The sequence below is a fragment of the Labrus mixtus genome, chromosome 9 (genome assembly GCF_963584025.1).
Source record: "Labrus mixtus chromosome 9, fLabMix1.1, whole genome shotgun sequence".
Classification (NCBI taxonomy): Eukaryota; Metazoa; Chordata; class Actinopteri; order Labriformes; family Labridae; genus Labrus; species Labrus mixtus.
This window is the reverse complement of record NC_083620.1, coordinates 17,954,790-17,979,235: the sequence shown is the minus strand read 5'-3', so window position 1 is coordinate 17,979,235 and position 24,446 is coordinate 17,954,790. Positions and strand designations below refer to the sequence as shown.

At 41.9% G+C, this 24,446-nt stretch overlaps 2 protein-coding genes across 2 annotated transcripts; both read left to right on the top strand.

Moving 5' to 3' along the window:
• The first annotated feature begins 184 nt into the window (after nt 1-184).
• LOC132980485 (bridge-like lipid transfer protein family member 2) lies at nt 185-17,879 on the top strand. Its single transcript, XM_061046648.1, has 40 exons — nt 185-254; nt 796-937; nt 1,058-1,184; nt 1,346-1,395; nt 1,503-1,644; nt 1,733-1,851; nt 1,935-1,995; nt 2,067-2,250; nt 2,420-2,543; nt 2,659-2,783; nt 2,891-2,958; nt 3,063-3,199; nt 3,936-4,054; nt 4,497-4,690; nt 4,807-5,098; nt 5,980-6,185; nt 6,267-7,317; nt 7,468-7,659; nt 7,975-8,177; nt 8,512-8,630; nt 8,725-8,948; nt 9,066-9,256; nt 9,454-9,553; nt 9,661-9,860; nt 9,963-10,260; nt 10,359-10,516; nt 10,748-10,954; nt 11,223-11,322; nt 11,487-11,669; nt 11,818-11,939; nt 12,044-12,199; nt 12,380-12,501; nt 12,586-12,766; nt 13,624-13,710; nt 14,588-14,698; nt 14,782-14,917; nt 15,220-15,344; nt 15,435-15,536; nt 16,345-16,479; nt 16,585-17,879. Exons 2-40 carry the CDS (start codon nt 867-869, stop codon nt 16,768-16,770), a joined length of 6,708 nt encoding a protein of 2,235 aa, XP_060902631.1. The 5' UTR covers nt 185-254; nt 796-866; the 3' UTR covers nt 16,771-17,879.
• Nucleotides 17,880-17,972: 93 nt separating this feature from the next.
• On the top strand, nt 17,973-24,056 carry rskra (ribosomal protein S6 kinase related a). Its single transcript, XM_061046637.1, has 12 exons — nt 17,973-18,227; nt 18,912-19,175; nt 19,251-19,334; nt 19,424-19,492; nt 20,242-20,311; nt 20,686-20,793; nt 20,937-20,977; nt 21,075-21,102; nt 21,777-21,866; nt 22,010-22,098; nt 22,187-22,297; nt 22,383-24,056. The coding sequence occupies exons 1-12, from the start codon at nt 18,189-18,191 to the stop codon at nt 22,680-22,682; spliced, it is 1,293 nt and encodes a 430-aa protein (XP_060902620.1). The 5' UTR covers nt 17,973-18,188; the 3' UTR covers nt 22,683-24,056.
• Nucleotides 24,057-24,446: the final 390 nt, after the last annotated feature.

Genomic DNA, 24,446 nt, shown 5'->3' with positions numbered 1-24,446 from the left:
GGTAGTTATCAGGTGGAGATAAACTGTTAAACATCACTTTTTTTTTTTGTTTAAAATGAATAAAAACGTCGACAGTATATTTGAGGTTGGTGCAGCTCTCCTCTCATGAGTAATTCTCAGTTTGTGTTTCTATAATGAGGAGCTGCCACAAGGCGGACCAGAGCAGAGAGGGGTGTTAACCCTACCTACACAGGAAACTGCTGTTAGCATAGCTCTGCTGTGCAACGACAAACTTACACTGTGAATATGTCGGGGTATGTACGCTTGATTCTTACCTGCAACTTACGGAATATAATGACATTTGCAGTAGCCACTAGAAAAGAATGCTAAGTTGTGTACAAGCTGTGTTATTATATGTTATGCAGTAGCGTGCTACAATGTTAGCACAGATTTGCTACAGATTTTTTGGATGACGCGGAGGCATATTTTAACTATTTCATGTTTGGGCTAAAACTACCAGACGTAAGCAGACAGTTTTTGGCCATTACGTGTGGATAATAATACAGAAGTTCACATGTCAGCTTGACATACTGTTGTGGGATGAAAGTAGTTGTTTCTTGTCATGTTTGTCACGTTAACTAACACTGTTAGTTAAATAGCAGCGTTAGCACAGCAAAGACAGCCGGTCCCGTTAGCCGACAAAAAACTCAAGAAATGACGTTTGTTAACGTGGTGTTACAGTCAGCTACAGTGACAGAAAGGTGATGGATGTTTGTTTTCTCTGTCACAACTAAGCACCTGACTGTAAAGGTGCTAACTTAAAGCTGAAGTGCACATCTTCTTCCTCATTGACAGCAGCTGACAGCAGACAGAGGAGCAGCCTGACCCATGAACTCATTTTTGGGTGTGAACAACTTTGGGACACAATGTCTCTTCTTTTGATATTCTGCCTTCTCATTCTCCTGCTTGGAATTGTGTTGCTATGTGTCATTTTCAGGTAAGAAGCACTGAGTGATTTCACCTTGCACTGCATACAATATTAACAGAAATGTTACATTACTTTAGTGGAAGTCTCTTTCACAGTCTTGAGTTTTGTGCTGTTGTCTCTTCCTTCTAGGTGGCTCATATGCACCCTGGCTGTGCGTTTTTTTCAGACCGCACTGAACGCTGATTTAAAGATCAAATCAGTAGGGCTGTTTTCTGTCCAAGGAGTTAGTATCCAGTTTCACCCACAGCATACTCTGGTAAGACACCCTGTGTGTACATGACATTTATGTTGTATGCTCATACAGTGCGGCTGCTCCCATGTTGTTTTTCCACTGTTTAAAAAACATCCAGGACAATGTTTGTTAAAAAATTATACAAGAGTTTGACTCTCTGTAACAGTGACTCTTTTGTTTGACAGGAAATCGACAAGATATGGATTTCAAGTAAACTGCTTAACCAGGATTTGCCGTAAGTTGTCGCATCTGTTTTTTAAATTTGAGATCAAATCTTTCCGCGACTTGATTAGAAAGAAAAGCTGTCGGTGTATACTTAATACTTTCATGTTTGTGTTTCAGGAGGTACCTAGCGTTGTGTGTCGGCGAAACCAGAGTGAGGTTTGACTTGCAAACACCACTCAAACCTTTGGTAAAGAAGAGACATGGAAAAAAGCCAGGAAAGATTTCAGTCAGCTCCACAACGCTGCGCTTTCTCTCACAAGTATGCATCCTTACTATACGTCCTACCTTTGTTATCTAGACTAGATAAGGAAATAATATCTCACTTCTTGTTTTGTTGTTGTCTTTAGATGCTGTCATTCCACATCAGCTCCATCAATGTGATGGTACTGAACATCGCACTGTCAGAGTCTCTATGGCACATGACCATTTCAGGCATAACCTTGTTACTAGACCACCAGAGTAAAAGGTAGCTAAAATGTACGCTCTGAATTAGAAATTTAACAGAAAAGAAAGAATCATGTTTATACGATTTTCTAACTTTAATTACAGGCTGGCGTGGGACTTCTCAGTCGGGCAGCTAAGCAGCAAAGTGCTTAAAAGCAGTCAATTGGTGAGTTTTTCTAATTGCACTGAAATAGCAACTTGATTAATTGTGTGTGGTTAACATGCTGTCCTTTTTAGGATATATGCTTGGCTGAAGTAGCCCTGAGCCTGCTGCTGTCTGGAGATGTGAGCTTACCGGACATGAAGCCGGGTAGTCTGTCTTTGAACGTGAGGACACTCATAGCAGAACTGCACGAGGGGCTATTTCTCAGCCAACTCCTGCTGCCCACCTCCCCAAAAAAGAGCATTCAGGAGGGATCTGGTGAGCAAAAATGTCAAAGAAGTTTATCTGAATGAGTAAAAAAGGGTAGCCATGACAATGACCAATCAAAATACAGTTAGCTTTATAATGTCTTCTTCACTTCTCAAATGTTGATTCATTAGTTTACCTTTAAAAACATGAAATGTAAAATAATTCTGTTTCCTTTCAGAAACTGAAAACGTTGACTTCATTCAGACTGAGACGGTTGAGCGGTTTCATCGGCTGATTCCCCAAGAGGTCAATGTGGAATTTGATAATACAAATGTAACCCTGTCCATGCACAGCCAAAAAAGGTGAGTCAACATTTTACACCCAACTGCGTGTAGTGGTTATTATGAACAACTGGATCCTCATAATGAACGACACGCTGCTGTTAACATTGTTTGTCCCTCTCACCTGCCTGTGCAGACACCTGAACTGGACCCTGAGGTCTTTAAAAGTCTGCTACGGACGTGACGATGAGCAGCTGCCCTTAAAAAGCTTCACTCCTGAGCTGAGCTTTCCCCAGAGCAGCCTGGAGCTCATTCTGGAGGGTGAGTCGACAGCCTGAGTGCCTGGCACAATATAAACAAGATAAAAGAAGAAACAAAAAATGACTTACACATTCTTTTTTTTTCTTTTTTTTTCATTTAATTGGCAGATGGCCTTCTCCTCTCGCAAAGTAGGCAAAGAATCCTTTGTGTGAACACCCTGAAGACCACCGTGCAGGTGAGGAAGACTCCTCATGGTCACATGATAAATACCTGACTCATAGTTTATATATTCACTGGTATGTTTTTTTTTTTTTATTATTATTTTTTTTTTACTTTTAGGTTACATCAATTGACATCTCAGGGTCATTCACGGTCAACACTTGCATCATCCACTACCGTCACCAGGAGTTCTCCCATTGGCTAAACCTATTTCCATGGGAACAGCTCATTCACAGGAAGGCAGCACATCGGAAAAGGCAAGTTGCAAAAGTAAAGGTTATAGGTTTACATTATAATAGACATGCATGATCGTCCAGCTAATGACCGGCAGCTATACAGCCTGTTCGGTCTTCCCCAGCCGGTCCTCATTAATAATGCCTCGTCTGTGCCGATTATGGAGTCACACATGAGCCACAACTTTCATGTCATGCACACTGTGGCACAAACACACTCACACCCACACACACGTCAGCAGTGTGGACGTGAGGTGCACTCATCAGCAGCACTCATTGATTTTCAGATTTCAGACTGATTCCCAGCACTTGCTCTTCTTGCCTGAAAGTAAGAAGCACAGATGGGTAATTCCCTGGGCATGGGCAGGGAATTACCCATCTGTGCTTCAATATGTATATTTGTGCTCTTGTCTCTTTAACTCCCCAGGGCAAGCGTAGAACAGTACATCAAAATATTATCTAATTCAAATCCTTTGGGTCAAGCTTAATGATAAAACCTTGTGTGAGCAGTAAATTAAGAGTTAGCATTTATTATGGATTTAAAATTGGTGCATGTCTAGTTTTTAACAAACATGTTGTGGAGTTTTTAACCAGAATGCTTTGCCTGAGAAGTCTCCATTTTCTAATAATCTAACACCTCTTACTATTTCTTGTCGTCATCCATGTTTGTGTTTCTCTCATCACTCATTCTTTGTGGCTCCATGGCCTTTTTCGTGTTGTATAGTCCATTAGATTATTTGCCCACCCTCCTTTTCCTCAGGCGCCTCCCTCACCTGGATGCCCCCGTGATGGTCACCTCCTCTGTGTCAAACATTAATGTGTCAGTTCAGTTGGGTGACACAACACCTTTTGCTCTTGGATTCCTCTCTGCCTGTGCAGGTACATATTACACACAGACCAGTCTGTGAGTGCACACACACACACACACACACACACACATACACAGAAGGGAAGGTGAATGTCATGTGATGTTTTTGTCGCTTAGAAATAGCTTTGCTAAGCTATTGCACTTGACTTCATAATGCATGAACATTATGTGCAACTCTTGCCAGAGCACTTCTCTTTTTGTAACTCTTTCTAGTTAGCGATCTGAAAAGAACCTTTGTGTCAACCTTTGTCAAACATACCAAGCTTGATTAGATAAGTTCTTTCTCTAAGAAGGCTCTTTAACTGTTAAACATTAATTTATAATCCTTGTCCTCATTTTTGCTTTCATGGCTTTCTTTTTGTTGTGACATAAATTGAAGTCAAACTGATGCAGACATTTTCTTCCCCCCTTAAATTAATTGTTTTATGGTAACTTTTAACTTCCTGTATCTAGAACTGCAGCATCTTCTTGACATAAAAGTTGACCCAGAAAGTACAGAGTCCCAGAATGTGCACCAGAGGGCCTCACTGTCGCTGGACAACTTCTGGTGGAGAGTGGGTCAGGGGTCTCATATCCAACAAGCACCCCACCCTCCTGGTAAACATGTGTGGGGAGAAGCGCTTATTTTAGACTCAGTCACTCTTCAGGTAGGAAAACCAATTATTGAGTACTGTTTGAATTTTTGGTGTATGTTGAATGATGCTAGAGATTGATTTTCACATTTTTTTTTAAATAAATGTACACCTCACTCTCATCCATCCAGGGGAGTTACAACAGACCCCACCTGGAGTCGAGCAGCCAGTCTCCGAGTCTGAGCTTGGAGTCCAGTTTGAAAGGGCTCCAAGTGGAGCTTTCAGACACATGTGCCCTGTGTCTGTCTCGTCTGCTGTCCCTCCTCTGTGTTCCTCGTGAAACACAGCTCCCAGATGTAGCCTCAGTGTCTCCCCATAGTGAAGATACTGTCCAACCCATCCCCTCCTCACAGCTGCCCATGCTGTTTAAACTGGACTGTTCTCTGGAGGATGTTAATGTGTTCACTCTTTCCAACCTGGCAGGTACGCTTTTTCAGACTGTTTTGTGACATTGCACAGTGAAGAAGTGTTTTTCTTTGCTCTGCTGACTTCGTTTAGTAATTCACTTACTGATGCGTACTGTGTAGGGACTTTGGTTCATGTTAAGAGTGTCCCTGTAAAGACACTCCTAATCCTACCGCTCTGACTTCGAACCTAATTGTTTGTCCTTTTTTGGCTTTTCAACAAGGCATACAACGAAACACAGACCCTAGTGTTGAGTTTTACAGTGTATGAGGCCATAGCAGAAGTAACACCTAAAAATTACAAATATATGGGAAAATATTAGAATAACATATTCTAAATTGATTTTTAAAAATCTGTAAGTTATTGCTCCTTTTGCCAGAGACTACAAGAACGCAAACGATGGGATGTCTGTGGAGCTGGAGTGATGGGTCAATTAAAAGAGTGTAAAGAAAGACACTTAACAATAATTTGATGATACATCACATCACATGTAATCAGCTAATACTTACATTTAAAGCCGCTTACCCACCAAAGTGTTTTCAGAATCACACAAGTATATCACCTTTATGAAAAATGTTGCATCTCTTCAGGCTCAACATTTAGAAACTATAGTGTAATTAATTTTTAAGTGCCAAACTTCTTACCTTAAGTGTGAGTTGACTGAATCGGTGAGGGCTTTGCTGACTGCTGGTTTCACAGTTTTGCTGTTTGCAATTCATAGCTTCAAAGATCAAAAAAGGCTTCAACCCTGTTGTCCTTTATCCTGAAAAGAAAAATAAATTTATCAGAATAAAAGAAAAGAAATGGTTACTAGAGCTGTCATTGAATCGTGTGGGACAAAACACTTTTTCAGTCTTTAATCACCTCCTTTGTCGTCTATTTTCTTGTTTTCTCTTCAGGTGCCGTGTCTTTTCGGATGGACGCTGTCAGAGTCGTCAGCTCTGCAGAGAGCTCCACAGTGTCTCTGTATGGTGTCAGCTTATCGACGATCAAAACAGTCACAGAGAACATGGAGTCATGTTGCCCTGCCTCACAGACCCCACATCCTGTGCTCAAACTCACCGCCGTTGCCTTTTGTTACCACATCACCACACACACCTTACAGGTATTCACATCTGTCAGTCGTATTTGTCTTGGTCTGAATGAATTTCTGCACCAGTATTAATGTTATTTTTTTCTCAATCAGATTCAATGTGAAGAGGAGCTCACTGTCGAATGGACGCCTCCAGACCACATGGTGTTATATCAGCACATGACTGAAGTGAAGGAGTGTTGGAGAATGCTTTGTGGAGAGAGAGGAGTGGAGAGTCTGAATACACCTACAGAGACGGAAAGCATTCCAGGCCACGTTAGAGGTCTGTGTGTGCGGGTTGAACTAGGCTGCACTCGTCTGACAGCCCATGTCAGCGTGCAGAACTACATTACCCTGCACACAGAAGCCGTATCAGTCTCCAAGCATGCTGCCTCCATGCACATACGCTCTCCTTCCGTGATCTTCAACTTTGATGGCTACAACATTGTCTCCTTTAATGATCTGGATGTTGAAACACACGCAGAGCTGACTGAGATGCAGCTGCACAGAGACACCTTCCCCTTCCTCACCACTCCTCACAACAGAGTCTGGGTCCTCACTTGTCCCTCTCTCGCTGTTGAGTTCCCCTACCAGTACAACTTCTCAAACACCTTTGACATGGCAATTAGCGTGCAGAAGTGGCTGAAGACTCTGCATCGCTCCCAGAGCCAGGACACTGAGGACCAACAGCTGCCGCCTGACCTCGTGTTTAAAATCAGCCAGTTCTCATTTGTCTTCCTGGATGACATCTTTGAAATCAAGCTGCGTGACAACTACGAGCTGATGAAGGATGAGAGTAAGGAAAGTGCAAAGCGTCTTCAGCTCCTGGATAAGAAGGTAGCAGAACTGCGTAAGCAGCATGGAGAGCTCTTGCCGGCCAGAAAGATTGAAGAGCTCTATAGTTCACTGGAGAAAAAGCACATCGAGATCTACATTCAACGCTCTCGCCGCCTCTACGCCAACACACCTATGAGGAAGTCTCTGCTGACCTGGACTGTGTCGGACCTCGAGCTAGTGGCCCTGGCTGATCAGTCTCTTCATGGACCAGAGAGGGTGAGAGAGCAGCTGAGGGATATTGACTCAATCAGTCCTTTCCCCAGAGATGGACTCCCTCTGGTGGTCCAGTGGTGCCGTGCTATCAAGTTTAAACTGGCTGCTTATTTGGGTAGGTTAAAAAAACGTATTTGCAGTCATAAGACATGATTTAGGTGACACTGAACTAACTGAATTGGTATTTACGATTTAAACATGCCCCACAGCTTTTTTCCTACATTTTCAGAAGTCTAATTAATTTCCTCTTTTTCTGCTGTCTCAGTGAGAATTCGGGATTACCCTCGCTACCTGTTTGAGATCCGAGACTGGGAGCTGTCAGGGCGTCTTATTGGGACGGAGCAGGATGGACAGGCCAGGGCTCATCGCAAAGAAATCGTCCCACTGGGTGCACCGTGGGGAGATGTGACAGTCCACAGGAATATGCCCCCACTGAAGTTCTATTATGATTTCAAATGTGAGTTAAGGAAAAAATGAAATCAGCAAGATGTTCTGAGTGCAAAATCGTTCCCACAGATCTGACCAGTCACGTAGACCAATACACTATTTCAAGACAACTGTCACTCTGCATTCCTGTGCAAAATGGGGAAAAAAATAGCAGTGATAAGTAGCATCAATAATCATGATGCTACTTAGTAATAATTTGTATATACAATACAATCATGAACATCATTTTAGTCCCAGTTGAGCAGTCTTACTGTTGAATATTATCAGTATGACTTGTCCAAACTCAAAGTTAACATCTCTTCCTCTCAATTTCCTCTCCATCTAGCTAACATATCTCTGTACACTATTGTGTGGGGGCCATGTTGGGACCCTGCCTGGACTCTGATCGGCCAGTCTGTTGATCTGCTGACCAAACCCACTGTCGATCCCTCACCTCCTCTGGCCTGGTGGGACAAAAGTCGCCTCGTTATGCATGGGCGGTGGATGATGAACATCGATCAGGCCAATCTTCATCAGCTGGCTACAGAGGTGAAATATTGTTCTTAAAACAACCTTATGTCATTAATGTCCTATAGATACATACTGGAAAAAATGTAGCTATTAAAGTCTGTGAAAATAAATGTTTGAGAAATGTTGACATTTTCACTTCAAGTTTGTTGGCGTTTGAAAATCAGGGGCCCCTTTCGAAAAAAACGTTCACTGTCTAATAGAGCTAGTGAGCCTTTAGGTTTTACTTATGATGGCACTAATGTTGAACATTTTCATGGAAGTATTCAGTGAATTATACGCTTCAGCACTGAGGTCATTGTTAGTGTAGTATTGTAATGGTACCTAATCTATTTTGAATAATACCTTTTTACAGGACCCTTACAACACGACAGAAAACATGCACTGGGAGTGGAGTAAGCTGAACTACGACTGGAACCAGGGACAGTTTGTTTTTAAAGGAGATTTGGACGTTAATGTCAGGACAGCATCAAAGTAAGAGGAAGTGAAAATAGTAGTTAAACAAATAAAAGCTTTTAACTGCATTTAGAGAATTCTTTATTGATAAAAGTATTTATTTCCATACCAGGTACGATGATATCTGTTTTCTACACCTGCCTAACCTGTGCATGACCCTTGACCTTCAATGGCTTTGCCATGGCAACCCTGATGATCACCATGCTGTGATGCTCTGCTGTGCTGAGAACGTTGCAGATGTGACCTCAGGACAGCCTCATGATTCGTACAGAGCGTTTCGCTCTGAGAACCTCAACCTCTCCATCACCATGGACCTTAACCAGCACTGTGGCTCAGGTATGACGCCCTGTTAGATTTTCTATTGTGATTAAACATCTTTGAGCACTTTAATAAACAGTGATATAACGGTATATGTATTTTGCTTTAGATAACATGGTTACTTTTCCCTTTTAGAAGCCTCCCAGCCTCGAATCCTGCTGTACAGCAGCACTCTGCGCTGGATGCAGAACTTTTGGGCCACTTGGACAGGTGTATCTCGACCAATCTGCCGAGGCAAGCTGTTCCACAGCCTCAGACCTTTGCGCAAGAAGCTGGGTCAGCACTACAAACAGATGTCCTACACAGCTGCCTTCCCACAACTACAAGTAAGTGTTTTTCTGGGCTGTCAACCAGCAACAGTCCACTAAAACACTGTGCACTGTGTTTCAACCCTGAAACCGGCGTTTGCAGTCCCTTACAGAGCACAGTATGTGTTTTGACTTCTGACCGAAAAGGTACTCTGTTCTTACCCTTTCATCTTTTTACTCCTCATAACTATTATTTTACTACATGTTTTCTTAAGGTGCATTATTGGGCCTCATTCGCCCAGCAGAGAGGTGTCCAGGTGGAGTGCAATAAAGGCCATGTCTTCACACGAGGGGCTCAGAGACTTATTCCACAGGGTACATGAGTTAACAACATACTATTCAAGAAAAAACAGTTATCCATCTATTAAGTCATAGATTTGATATTATTCTATTTGAATGTGTGTCTTTGTGTACCGTCTCAGCTGGCACTGTGATGAGGAGGCTGATCTCTGAATGGAACGTGACTCAGATGGTTAGCGAGCTCTCTCAGGTGACAGTTCACCTGATGGCGTCCACCTGGGATGAGACGGCTGACCACCAGATCAACGCTCAGGTGAAGAAGACTCACCTTCTCAGCTTGTCCTCCCTGAGCTACCAGCGACAGAGCAACCGAATGGAGGAGGTAAAAATCTGCAGATGGCTGGTGTTTTTACCTGTTTTTATTTTATTTTATTTTTTTTACTGCGGCTGCTTTCTTAATATCTCCATGACATTTATCTGACAGGAGGTGAACCAGAAGGATGAGACTAACAACTCTTACGCTCACAAACTGCGCTTGGTGGACCTGCGCGCTTCTTGGACCACCACAAACAGGAACATAGCTTTCGGGCTGTACGATGGTTATAAGAAAGCGTCCGTACTGAAGAGAAATCTCTCCACTGAAGCCCTGAAGGGTCTGAGGATCGACACACAGCTCCAGACGAAGAAGCTCAAACGCACTCCTTCCAACTTCTCTCCCTCCACAGCTCCAACCACCCCAGTCGTGCCCACTATCAGTAGAGCAGAAAAAAGTCAGCATGAAGGTGAGGAAATAGCTCAGCGCAGAAAAGGACAACAGCCCAGTCTTTTAAGCTAAACTAACTTAACTTAACTAACCTCCTTTTTTTCCTTAACTTTGTAGGAACATCGATGCTGCAGAAACTGATTGAGGAAACAGACAAGTTTGTAGTGTTTTCAGAGGAGGATTCGGGTGTCAGCGATCAGCTATGTGGTATTGCAGCCTGCCAGACAGATGATGTCTACAACCGCAACTGGTTTATTGAGTTGGTCAACTGTCAGGTGCGTTGATTTTGGCATTTTGATTTCTCTAGGGTTTTTTTTAAATTATTTGTAGACTGGTAAAGTTTATATAAATTCTACTTAATGTCACTCTTGCATACATTTGTTGGGCCAAGTTTGGTTCGGTTTAATGTTAAATCTGTATTATAAAGGATTGCATGTTCTGTTACAGGAAAATCCATTGAGAAAAAAACATAGCATATATAAGGTTTTCTCTTTTGCTGTCTCCAGATGATGTTGCGCGGCACAGAGACGGCAGGCTGTGTGTTGGTGTCTGCAGCAAAGGCTCAACTCCTTCAGTGTGAGCACCACCCAGCCTGGTACAATGACACCCTGAAGCAGAAAACCACCTGGACTTGTCTGCTAGATGGCATGCAGTACTTTGCCACCATGGAGCTCAACCCATCTGAGCAAGAGGACAGACAGCTGTGGCTGGAGGTATGTTTGTATCAGATATGTATAAATGAGTACCAACAAGTTTAGAGCTTTAGTACAACAACAAGTTCTAGAAGGAAGAACTTTTTTAAAACTTATCACTGATGCAGATTTAATGCAATTACAAGTAGATGAGTTATATTCTAGCACCTGTCTTTAAAATAGGAGAACTAACTTGACAATGAAGGTTTCATAGTAACTGCCATGTGGTCTGCAGTCAGTGCTGTTTCCTCTGATTTGTTTCCTGACTCTTTCTTTGTGTTACCTTCAGGTGAAAAACATTGAGGAGCACAGGCAGCGTAACCTGGACTCAGTGCTGGAGCTGATGGAGAGTGGCCAGGCTGTGGGAGGGATGGTCAGCACCACTACAGGTGAATTACTTCACTGAACTGAAATTACCCTCATCCCACAGAAAAAAAGAACACACAGCCTCAGCAGTAAAAATGCATCACTGAATAAACAAAGTGCTTAAATTATGCTGTGGAGTATTCTCGTAGAGGGAGGCGAGATTAATTAAAGAAACTTTTGCTCTTAGACTGGAACCAGCCCGCCCAGGTGAATGAAGCTCAGCAGGTTCAGCGTATCATCTCACGGTGTAGCTGCCGGATGCACTACATCAGTTACAGTCACGACATCAACCCAGAGCTGGCCACACAGATCAAACCTCCAGAACTGAGGAATAACCACGAGAAAGAAGATCTGCTGAAAAAACAGGCCGGTATGTCTGGCTGCTCATATACTGCACAGAAGAATTCACTTGGGTCCTAGTTAAAGGAGGAATTGACTTGTTGTTTTGTTGACAGTGTTGAGGGCAACAAACTCACCATGAATGAGCTTTAACTACTTTGATTATATGAATTTAACAGGGGCTGTGGACACCTTCACTCTCATCCACCATGATCTTGAGATCTCCACTAACCCAGTTCAGTACGCTATGATCCTAGACATTGTTAACAACCTGCTGTTACATGTGGAGCCCAGACGCAAGGTAGGCTGGTGGATCAATTTACACAAGATTTTCCACAGCAGTGTTTCACCTTTCCTGATTTTGTGTGGTTTTTTTTTAATCATTTGAACGCATGGTTGGTTCAGGAGCACAGTGAGAAAAAGCAGCGAGTGCGTTTCCAGCTGGAAATTTCAAGTAACCCTGAGGAGCAGCGCAGCAGCATCTTGCACCTCCAGGAGGCTGTCAGGCAGCACCTTGCACAGATTAGACGCCTGGAGAAACAGATTTACTCCAACATCAGAGTGAGTCAAATAGTACATATCAGTCTAATAAACTATAACTTAAGTTAATACTGTCATGTAAAACAGAACATTAGTGATGATTTCCTTACCTTTTTCCTTCAGCCCTTTGTCGCTCCAGAAGAAATGTTGTGCTGTGGTTGGTATTTAGTGCTCAATGCTTTTTATCATTTTGTTTTACAGGCACTTGCAGAAGAACTGAGCGGAGATGAGCTGATGGATATCAACACAAGACTCCAGAACCAGCTGAACCAGGAGAAGAACGACATGCAGATGAAGAGTGAAGAGCTCAACATTCTCATCAGGTCTCATATCAACTCTCGTTCACGTCCAGTACTGAGAGCATTTGAATAAACAGGTTAATCATAATTGTGTTCTCTGTCTGGCAGGTGTTTCAAGGACTTTCAGCTGCAACGGGCAAACAAACTGGAGCTGCGTAAGCCCCCAGAGGATGTGAGTGTAGTGAGGAGAACTGAGATCTACTTTGCCCAGGCGCGCTGGTGTTTGACCGAAGAAGACGGCCAGCTCGGGATTGCTGAGTTGGAGCTGCAAAGATTCATGTACAGTAAGGTGAGCATGGCACAGAATTACAACAGTGTGGAGTGGGAAAGAGCTAGCTGATGAATGTACTGCAGACAGAACGAGTAGAGTTACTTCTTAGCTACATTAAAGAACACACTATCCTGCTTAATTATCTTTTGTCATATTTACTCCTTTATTTTTATTAGGGCCCGAGCACCGACCGCAGCCGCTCATATGCTCATATGCCGCAGCACAGGAGTGGCCCAGAACGGCATATGCCACTCATATTCCACTTGTGCTGCGGCATATGCCACTCCTATGTGGCATATGCCGCGGCACATGAGTGGAACAGACCGGCATGCGCGTCATATGACGGAACATGAGCCACTCACATGCCACTCGTGTCGTTCTGACCTTGACACTAGGTTAAGTTAACCTTTATTAATGATAATGTTGTTAAATCAACATTCAAATTTTATGTTAATGCAATGTCAGTTTTGCACCCTCCATTAATATTGAAACATTACTCAAGTTATAAATATAGACTGAACTTTAATGATCCTTAAACTAACCCGCCATAATTCTTCTTTTTTTTTCAAATTTCAAAATAATGGCCCTGGTCTTACTGCTTTTTTAAAACCTGAATGTAAAGAATTTAGATTATATTATAGCTTTCTAAGTTAAACATCACAGAGGTTCATAGCGTTACCTGTTTGAACTTGCCAGTACTACGACTTTTACACAAATCGATCTGCACAGCCCACCGCTTAGCCACATCCCTCTGCTGCTGCGACACACCCCGACATGCACAGGGGTGCGAGGGCCCTTCATCACCGTTTATGTGTTGTTGTTTTTTTTAATCACTGCTGGATGATAAATGTTGACCCTGAACTCGCTTCCCACAGCTGAACAAATCTGATGACACAGCAGAGCATCTTTTGGAGTTAGGCTGGTTCACGATGAACAACCTGCTGCCCAATGCAGCGTACAAGGTATGTTTTACTCTCATTATTTACTTTTTGTCTCGACACTTCAATATTTTTTATTTCTAATGAAGATAAAACCTGAATTTATTTTTTCGGTGGAGATAAAGTGTTAATGCAGATTTAAATTAACTACTACTACTATTTTTCTGATTTAGTTTTTTTGTCTGCTTTTTGTTTTCAATTTACAAAAAGAAAAGACATGTTAATTTCATCTGACTTTAGCTTGATTTTAACCTTACTATTGTACAACAAAACTCAATGGCATCCTTCTTTTTTTAATGCTAATCTTCTGAAAGAAGTTTTCAACCTAAAACGTTATTTATGACCATCTGTCTGGTTTCCTCCGTGCAGCGTGTGAGGGTATGTACAGTTCTGGTAAAATGACCAGACTTGATGCTAATTCCATCTAGTTCATCCCGATGGATCCCTCATTGGCTCTTCAGGGTGTCATATTCATTTATGCATGCAAAGTCATGAACTCACTGATGCATGAATGTCCAAGGACTCATTTCAAGTTCACATAAAGGACCAATGTGTAGGATTTAGGGCCAACTACTGCCAAACTGAAACTTATTGGAGAACCTAGGGTGGACGCAAAAAAGTCTGATCTTGCGTTGTTTTTGATTTGTCTGTCGTGAGCTGATTGGCTCACTTTCAAGTAACCAAAACACAACAGCTTTTATTTTCATACTTGAATATTATAATCAATCATCTTACACACTGGTACTTTAAATCTCATGGTGTTGTCGATACTTTGTTCATATCATCAGTGATGTAAAAAGTACTGTTTCAAATGGACATCAAGTTGGAATTTTCACACAGGATTTAATCAAAGTTTTTGATTTTGTGATATAGAGCAAATTAACTCCTCTTTCTTTTGCAGGTTGTTATTCGCCCTCAAAGCCCCTGCCAGTCAGGACGTCAGTTTGCTTTGCGTATCTTCAGTAAAGTGCGCCCCCCTGTGGGAGGAATCTCTGTGAAGGAACACTTTGAGGTGAAGATCATCATATGTAACCACATCAAAGGCACATTTTCCTGTGTTTGATTGAAGATTGTAATGATTCCTTTGCTCATCAGGTGAACGTGGTGCCTCTCACCATCCAGCTGATGTACCAGTTCTTCAAAAGGATGATGGGATTTTTCTTCCCTGGAAGAAATGTTGAGGAGGAGGAGGTGACAGATGAGGAAGACAAGTTCAGACTGGTTACCACAGGTGTGTTTTTGTCAACACTGGCACTTACTGTGTAATCTCTCTCTCTCCAGCCTGTGATCTATTCTAAATAACTGATCAATAACAGTTCTCACTTTCTCTGCAGATGTGTGTATGTCATATTGAATAACCCATTACCCTGCTATGTGATCCGCCTGAGCTATTAAAAGGCTCTCACTCTTGAGTGACCTTGAGCTGCGTGTGTGTGTGTGTGTGTTAGCGAAAGACTCAGTGGGAGTATAAGCTGTTGGGTGCAGAGTCACACGGAGGCCACAGCGCTGATGCTTCTCTGCTCTGTGTCACAGGTATCCCTGTCAAGACTCGGCAGTTGTCAGAGGACACCATGGGTGCTATGGGCCCCAGCAAAGGTGTCACCCAGGGGCTGAACCGTACTGCTGGGGTCAGGAGGTCGTTTAGGAAAGCTCCAGAGGTATTAATGGTTTGGGTTTACATTTCTCAGATGTAAAAACAATTTCTAAAAAAGAAATCTAATTTGCGCTTTCTGACTTCCTCCCACCAGCATCCTGTTGATGACATTGATAAGATGAAGGAGCGAGCTGCCATGAATAACTCCTTCATCTACATCAAGATTCCACAAGTGCCCCTTTGTGTCAGCTATAAGGTTTGTTACTGAGCTATGCATCTACCATCATGTTTTATTGTTTAATTAAATCACTGTTTACCATTTTGGGCAATGAGACTGGACCGAAGTAATCATGGAAAACGGCTCAAAAGGGTGCCGGTGGTGTAGTGGTTAGTGTGCGCGCCCCATGTAAGGAGACTGTAGTCCTCCAAGCGGGAGGCCCGGGTTTGAAACCGACCTGTGGCTCCTTTCCTGCATCTCATTTCCCACTCTCTCTGTCCCTGATTCTTGACTCTATCCACTGTCCTCTCTCTAAATAAAGGCCTAAAAAGTCCCATAATAAACCTTAAAAAGGGGCGGGGGGACTGAATAGTGTTATATCTTTACCTCAAAACAGCTCAGGTCTGACATACAAAATTGTCTCCTAGTTATGACACAAGTTCATGAATCTCTTTTTCTGTGTATTCCCTGTACCCTGTCATATTTAAATGGAAGTTTAAACTCGTGTTGCCAGATTCAAGATCATCATATTGAATTACAGGTTAATAATGTTGTGACAACACTCGATAACCCTTAAAAATATATTGCTAGTGGATCTGTATCTGCAGGAGTTCTTAGTGGATCTTTGTTGTTGCTTTTTATTTCTTGTGAGTCAACTGCCTCTTCACATTCCTCAGGGTCAACTCTCTTTTAACCTCATCTTGTGAACAGTCAAATCTGACTCCTAGTACTCTGCTGGGGCTCTTCTGCTTCTGACACATTTTGTCTAAAATTTCAGCATTGTTTATTCAATGGTACTGACTCAATAAAGGCTTAAAAAATAACAAATAAAATCTATCCTTCTTAGGGAGAGAAGAGTAGTGTGGACTGGAAGGACCTGAACCTGGTTCTGCCGTGTTTGGAGTACCACAACAACACCTGGACCTGGCTTGACTTTGCCATGGCTGTGAAGAGGGATAGCCGGAAAGCACTTGTAGCACAGGTGGACGACATTTACCACCAAGAATTACAAGTCTCAAAAACAACATGTATTTAACCTGGCAAAGACTTCCACCATTTTTCTGATCTCGCTCTCTTTGTTCCTCAGATGATAAAAGAGAAGCTGCGTCTGAAGCCGGCCTCGGGCTCCGACCTGCGGGGGAAGACGCCTGAGGGGAAGTCGGACAACAGCCTGCAGCAAGCGGAGGAAGATGAGAAGGCGCGACTCCTCATCGGCCTGAGCACCGCAGACAAGAGCTCGAGCAAGAAAAGCATCTTCAGCAGACGCAAGTGAAACAAGAAAAGCTCCCATTCACATTGTAAGAAGTTGACTAGATGATCGGCTGCTGCAGCTCCAACACTCTCAGTACATGGATCAGGGAACAAGCAGGCGGCCACCCAAAGTCAGCATATCTTTGTGGTTTGTGAATCTCAAGGAAAAAGAGAGATTGTTGAGCGTTTATTCTCCTTTGGTTGCATATATTACTGTATCATAAGAGCCTGCTGAATTCAGAAAATATTTGAGTTTTTGTTTTTGAAAACAACACTCCTGAGGTGTGTCAGTCCCTCAAACAGCTTCAGGATTACCAGGGTGCCATTTTGACCAAATAGAAATATATATATATATATATATAAAGATTTTGTTTCCCAGAGCTATTAAAAAAATCTCACTCTGCTACTTTCAAAGTAATGAACTCTTGCGTTAAATGGAATGAAGCGAGGAAGATGAAGCTAGCACTTCTACACATGAACAAGCAGACAGCACCTTTTCCTGCTGGCTCAGGAACACTGCATGTCTATCCTGTAGAACTGTACCACACATAGGACTTCATTTAAGCACCTTCAATACATTGAATGGCCATTGATAGATAAATAAGATATGTTTTTATCAGTTTAAGCTCGGATAAATTATATATGGCTGTATGACTGTCTATCTGACATGAAGGCCTTTTCCCCCACAGTAAATGCTATTTTAGATTTGACCTGAAAATGATTGTGTGTCGCTCAGCGCGCTGTTTGACTGTACCTCACCCCAGTGCAATATATCAAGAACAAAGCAGCAGAAACATGTTGATGTGTAGTATTATGTGGCACTCGGTTTGATGGCATTGTGGCAAAAGGAAAAAAAAAATGCAGCTAATCGCAGAGTGTATGTTTTGTAATTTTAATACTAAAGCACTTTTTTTATGCAAAGTATTTTGATATTTTTGTAACCACAGTTGTTCGCTGTCAATTCCTTGCATTGATGTGCTGCTAAAGCCTTTTATTTCAGTCACAATTTCTATTAAGAAGAAAATGCCCTAAAGTTAAACGGATCATATCTCAAAGTGAATACGTGTTCACATTTCTATCAGCTTCATGTCTTTATTGTTTATCTGTCAATAAAAAAAAAAGTCTAAGTCCCATTTGGATGTTTGGCTTTCTGTGCAGAACAAAAAGGGGGGCTGGGCTGTGAGTAACAGGAAGTTGGAGGTGATTGCTCTTTAATGTGACAGCTCTAACTGGAGCGGAATCGCTGCGGATGACTCTCCAACACGCTGAAACATTTCTCTCCGGTGTAAACAAGAAGAAGAAAAAAAAAAAGCGCACAAACACGTGGATGAGAAACGATCTCGGATCAGCGGGACTAAACTGCGCGTTTCTGAGACGAACCAGGAGGCTGCGATAAAACTGACACCTTTTTTTTTTGATCATTTTTGTTTAAAATAATTAATGTTTTTGATGGGCAACGACGTCAGCAGAAACTACAAGGTAAGTTGTTAACGTCAGACTCATGTACTTATTCACATCAAGATATTCCTTTTCGGAAAAGCCAAAGGTTGAATTAATGGCAAAAACAAATCTGCTACAGTAGCAAATTAATCGCGTTTTTAAAGAGTTCATCGTAACATTAAATACGATTAAATTATTTTTCTCTTGATGTCTAACAGAAATAGTTCCCTGTATATAAATATAGCCCTTGAGATGCTCTTATTGAGGAATGCAATACAGTGATGTCAAAAATAGACTTATTGATAAGCTGTGGTCGATCAATAACCTTTCGACCAGCAGCACAAAGGAAAGTCTGAGTCTGTTCAGTGCTCTTCCACTCTGCCTCAAATGTCCTATTTCAACATTTTGCGGTTTTTTCTTCGATATTTAAAAAAAAATAAAACACAACCTTGAAGTATCTTTGAAATCATTTTTATTTGAAGCAGTGGCACAAAAAAAAAAGTTGCACTGTGGCATACTAAAACTGTCTGAGGTGAGGGTGAAAGATAAAAGGCCCCAGCTCTATGTGGTATAGAATGTTTTTAACAGCCCTTAAGGCCTCTTGATGTTAATCCTAGAGAGCACTTGTGTTTTCTCCACTAAAAGTTATCTATGGAGGGTATCTTCCATTTTCTCTCCTGGAAGGGCCTCATCACAAAACATTGTTTTTGGTGTATTTTCTAGAGAATTGAACCAGCTGCTCAGCGTCGTCACAGTCTTGGGTTCCTCCCAAACAAGTTGGTCTCAATCAACCACAGACTAGGACACTCGGCTGTGTTTTCACGACCTGCTGTGGGACTTGATGGCAGACCACCCACTTCCAATATCCCGCTGCCTCCTGAGGCAGACTCGAAGACGTCGCCCACCAAGACGAATACTCTGGCTTTCATCTCGGTCTTTCTGCCCGAGTTCCCACAGCGTAGGTTTCCTGGACCAGACCTTTACCAGGTATAGTCTGGAACAAAACATAAGACTGTTCATTGATGGGTAGCCATTGATGTAACTCTACTTCTGTGCTCCAAGGTCCAAGGATTCATAGCTAAAGGATCGTTTGGACCCATCTTGAAAGTAAAGGATCTTTTTCAGGAGAAGAGCTACGCTGTTAAGGTTAATTCAGATGTAATAAAATGGTACTAAAGAATAACAGCAATGTATAAGAACACATACTATTTTCTAAAATTTGCATTGTTGCACAGGTTCTACCAAAGTCAGAGATTATGAAGCGTGGAGTTCTGGAGCAGACCAAAGAAGAAGTAATTATTCAGGTATCATTTTGAAAAGTACAAAGCATTACAGAAAGGGCACAATAGGTACAAGTTTTCTTTTCACAGGTCATATGGATACTAGCTGCAATGGTTACTTGAATTATTGCTTAATCTGCAAATATAACCCAAATGAAAAGGCTGAGATGAAGCCGTGTTACGTTGCCAGGCATACTCTTTAGAGCAAGACCTTGGAGAGAAGCTCACCTGCAAGTGAGCTGTCGTCGAGCCTTGACCCACGAGGCCCTGCTGAGCCCAGTGGAGCGACACTGAACAGCTGCCCTGTGCCAGCTCAAGGCAGAGTCCTTGAGCTGCTGATCCCAAGCAGACTGAGTCTTAGGCCATGAAACGTCACTTCAGTATAACAGTAGAAAATGTTGCCATGCACAGAAGATATGCTGGTTCCAGGAGAACAGGAAGGTCATCTATTCATGTCTTCAAGTGTAAGAGAGAAAGACTCTGTCTGTGGTTTATGCTTATGCATCAAAAGCCGCCTTGAGTTCAGAGCCCAGCAATGAAAATGAGATGCAAATCAATTAAGGTATTTTTATTTTATTTTTTTATTTATCCTTTATTTTTCAAATGTCAGAGAAGGCAAGAGAATAAAAGTGAGTCTTCAGGTGAGTCTCTTCAGATCTTATATGTAGCTGCGTGTGTGTGTGTGTGTGTGTGTGTGTGTGTGTGCGTGCGTGCGTGCGTGCGTGCGTGCGTGTGTTTGCGTGCGTGCGTGTGTGCCGACCGTTGAATTGCAGCGGCAGCTCAAACATCCATTCATCCACAACCTGCAGGACTGCTGGCAGACAAAGCAGCATCTCTTCATTAGTGAGTAAATATAAATAGTAGTAGTTAATAAGTTTAATGTTGGTAAAGTCTGATCCTCTCTTCCATCTTTCTAAAGAAGTTTTTTCCCTTGTTGACTCATAGTAATATAAGCTGTGTCATCTTTACAAATCTCAGCAGTGGATATTGAAGAGGCACACTGCCATCTAATGAGAGTACTGGGTAAAGTCCAGTGTGGCTGCAGTTTTTAGAAGCATGTGTGTATTTGACTTCCATCTATCCTTTTCCTTCCATCTTCCTTTACCCAGCAACGTGGGCTTCGCACATATATATGATTTTGTCTTCCTGATGGCTTTGTGACCTTGTGTTATCTCAGTAGCTGTTTCAGAAGTCTGCATGTGTCTTGTCCTCTGTAGTGTGCGATTATTGCGACGTGGGAGACTTGCATACTTATTGGTTACTGAAGGGGAAGTTTGAGGAAGAAGAGGTTCAGCTCTTTGCTGCAGAGTTGGGCAGTGCACTGGGTACGTACTCATTAGAGACAGTTCATGACATTGAAGTTAGTATTGACAAAGACAATATGAGGAGTTGTCTGGTGTGTTCAACAGGGTTTTATGCTACAGATTCTCATTTGCTGCTTTTTGATGTTGTTGTTTTTTGTTCTCAGGATTCCTACATGACTTAGGGATAGCACACAGGGACGTAAAGGTATCACTTTATCACTTTTAATATTTAAGATCTCATCTAATAATTTTACATTTTTGTGTTATGGCTTTTAATAATAAAAAAATATTCTATTTTTCAGATGGAGAACATTCTTTTAAGTGATCGTGGTAATCTTTTTTTCTTCTATTTCAGGCCTGTAAAAACATTTTAAGATTCTGTGGTCTTTAGATGAGATTAGATATTTTACATTTTAACACCACACGCCTGCATGGGTCCATATTTTTTTTATAATTTATTTGTGTTTCTTTTATTTGTATAGTGAGTCTTCCTTGGTCTATTCTGGGGGTGGGGGGGGGTCTTAGGAGGCACAACATGATGTAAATCACACACTGTGGTAATTCAAGATGGCGGATGACGCGCCAGAGTCTGACACTGTCATGACAATTTATTCACAGCATCTTGAACTTCCCTTGGGATCAATAAAGTATCTATCTATCTATCTCTATCTATCAACCAATGGGTGGAAAAGAACATACTGGCAAACAGCTTTATTATGTTCACGACTAGGGGGCTGGCAGAAAAAAAAAGCCCCTTGAAAGTTGAACTTTGTCAATTTACATTCACGCATGCAGCTCACCCCGGTAAATGCAGGATATTTTCTGGAGTTTTGTGCATGTGTGAAAACACCATTGAACACAAACTAACACATATTCAAAGGCAAAGTCCTCCTAAAAGATGGACAACAAATGGAGGCAGGGCATTTGAAATTCAAGACTTGTTAAAAAAAAACACAGTCTTCGTGTGTCACAGTACATCAGTGTCAGTGTGTGATTCCATTCAGGTCACCTTCGCCTGTCAGACTTTGGACTTTCCCGACGGCTAAAACGAGGAGGAAGATTGTTCACCATATGTGGCACGATCCAATACATGGGTGAGGGTTTTTTTTTTCTCTCTGGAATATAAAAAAATACAATCCTGGAGAAAGTGTTTTTGCAGCTGTTTGAGCTGCTGTCTGTTACATAAGAGAAACATCAGAGCCTCACCTGCTGTTTCTTTCCCATTTTGTGTGAGCAGCTCCTGAAGTTTTAAGGGGTGGTCCATACAACCACGGTGCTGACTGGTGGTCTCTTGGCATTTTGTTGTTCTCACTGGTGACAGGAGAGGTGAAGGCACATGAACTCAACATTTAACAGCTCTACATGACTTTCTGTAGCCACAGTTGGTCATTGTGGTTTTTTTTTTATGTTGCAGTTTCCAGTTCCTGCAGAGCCAGACCACAGAAGCATGTTTAACAAAGTCAACGATTTTCCTTATGCCATACCCAAGACCTCCAGTTCTGCTCTGACTTTTCTGCTCTCAGAGGTTTGTACATTAGATTTTCTTCCACCTTTTACATCCCTCAGAATGAAATCTTTTCATATCTTTTTGTCTTTTATTATTGATGCAGTTATTGTGCAAGAATCCAGCAAACCGGCTTCGTAACCTGGAGTGTTTTAAGATGCAGGCCTTCTTCAGGGGCACTTCATTCGACTCTCTTATTCTTCAAAAGAAGCCTGTCAAAGTCATCCTGGAGCTCAGGACTCATCCCGACTGGGCAGCCAAAGCGATAAGAGGCCTTTCATTGGAGTATTTAGATCACTTTGACTGTGATAGAATCCTTCGCTCTCCCACAACTCCCACTGAACAGTCTCCCAGTCTGGTCGACATGGACCTGAGCCCAGGCACAGAGCAGACATGTGAAACATAAGACTACTCTCTGACTTTGTGTCGGAATATAAGAGCTGACTGGAAATGAGATACTCTGCTGCAAAGTATTTATTTAATATTGTACAATGATTCCTTATTCTGTAAATTAACAGATTTGTTTTCTACTCTCGTTCAACTTGGTTAATTTTGCTTACATATGTATATGACATTTTTTTTAGCAGAATCAAGTATGTTTCTTGTACTTAGATTTAGAAATAAAACTTTGGTTTTGTAAGACAGAATACTTCCTTCCTTCCTCACACAACTGCTTTTTGATTTATATTGAATTTTATCAAAAACAAGAGAGTTGCATGACACTACCTGCTGAGAAATACTTAGAACTATAGTTTGACAAGAAAATATTGTAAATAAGAGTAAGGCACATATTACATCCCTATTTTTTTGTTTTCTTATTTAAAAAGAGTTTCTTACAATCATCTATCACATTTATATATTGCAATAAACTCCAAACATTAAGCCTGCATGAATCATCTATAGGATCAGAGACACCAGGGTTAGAAAAACTAGGAAGAGGAAACTATTTGCTCCCTAACATAAATTGTCTTCATACAAACGTTGCATCTTGAATACATTATGACCAACTTTCAGCCTTGTCTCGACCTATTTATAGGTTAAGATGTGAACCCATCTAGGACAGCCTTAATAGGAAAGAAAATTGAGGCCCATATAAAGTATCATCATTAAATGTTTTTAATTAGGTAATAGAGAGGAGGGGAAAAAAATGTCCCTGTGGAGACAGTCACGTATAATTGCCATACTTGTTGAAGCCATGCATCTATTTAAAGCTGTATCTCCTGAATGGGAGTGCACAAGCTCCTCCTCCTCCCGCTGCCTCCTGACATTGGATCCCTCTCAGGCCCTTGTCTTAGACAGGTCCATCATGTCTGAGTTGTGCCTGTGTGATGACAGGCAGTCCAGTGACCCATATCTGTTGTCAGAGGCACACTGACACACAATGATGAAGAGAGAAGTCCCTGGAAATAACGCTGAGCTGCCCTAATACATTTTACCAAATCACTGTATGCCTCCCTTGATTCAAACGTATTGACCAGGTGTGGTGTCATCCTTGCCTTTGTTGGACACGCCCCTCACCTCCATGTTGGTGCTCATTGGTCTGGCCAACAAACTTAACCAGTCAACCTTTGCAGGTGCCTTATTGTCTGATATATATAAATACATGTGGATGTATTTGATTATGTATCGTTAAGTATATTTTTAACTTTTTTAAATTTTGTTATCTTTTTCTCAATTTCCTACCTCCCCTATTTAAATGTTGTTTGCAACGTGTTTCTTGATGACCTTGATGAAGGCCAGAAGTCGAAACACGTCGGTCTCATTTGTTAATAAAGTTGATCTTCATACTACAAGTGTTGCTGGAGCTTTTTCACCTCACCAAATCACCATATAACAGCAGCACAAGAAAGACACAAAATCACTTATAGGCTGGTTTGCAAGGAATTTACTTCTGGGCTAATGTAAAGTTAGATAGTAATTGGTTGATTGCTAACATTAGCTGTTTTGAAGTAGCTTTATATGTTTTAACCAGAAGCATGACTAAATGGGGTGCTGGTGTCGCAGTGGTTAGTGCATGCACCCCATGTATGGAGGCTGTCGTCTCAAGCAGGCGGCCCGGGTTCACATCCCACCAGTGGCCTCCTTCCCGCATGTCGCTCCCTGATTTCCAACTCTATCCACTGTCCTGTCTCTCCATTAAAGGCACAAAAAGCCCAAAAATAAAATCTTG

Bases quoted from the DNA above. Each gene is read 5' to 3' on its own strand.
- LOC132980485 (XM_061046648.1), top strand. From the start codon at position 867: ATGTCTCTTCTTTTGATATTCTGCCTTCTCATTCTCCTGCTTGGAATT. The intron at 12,502-12,585 runs GTCTCATATCAA...TCTGTCTGGCAG, and splicing joins GAGCTCAACATTCTCATCAG to GTGTTTCAAGGACTTTCAGC. The intron at 14,699-14,781 runs GTGAAGATCATC...TTTGCTCATCAG, and splicing joins CTGTGAAGGAACACTTTGAG to GTGAACGTGGTGCCTCTCAC.
- rskra (XM_061046637.1), top strand. From the start codon at position 18,189: ATGTTTTTGATGGGCAACGACGTCAGCAGAAACTACAAG. The intron at 19,335-19,423 runs GTTAATTCAGAT...ATTGTTGCACAG, and splicing joins AGAAGAGCTACGCTGTTAAG to GTTCTACCAAAGTCAGAGAT. The intron at 21,103-21,776 runs GTAATCTTTTTT...GATTCCATTCAG, and splicing joins CATTCTTTTAAGTGATCGTG to GTCACCTTCGCCTGTCAGAC.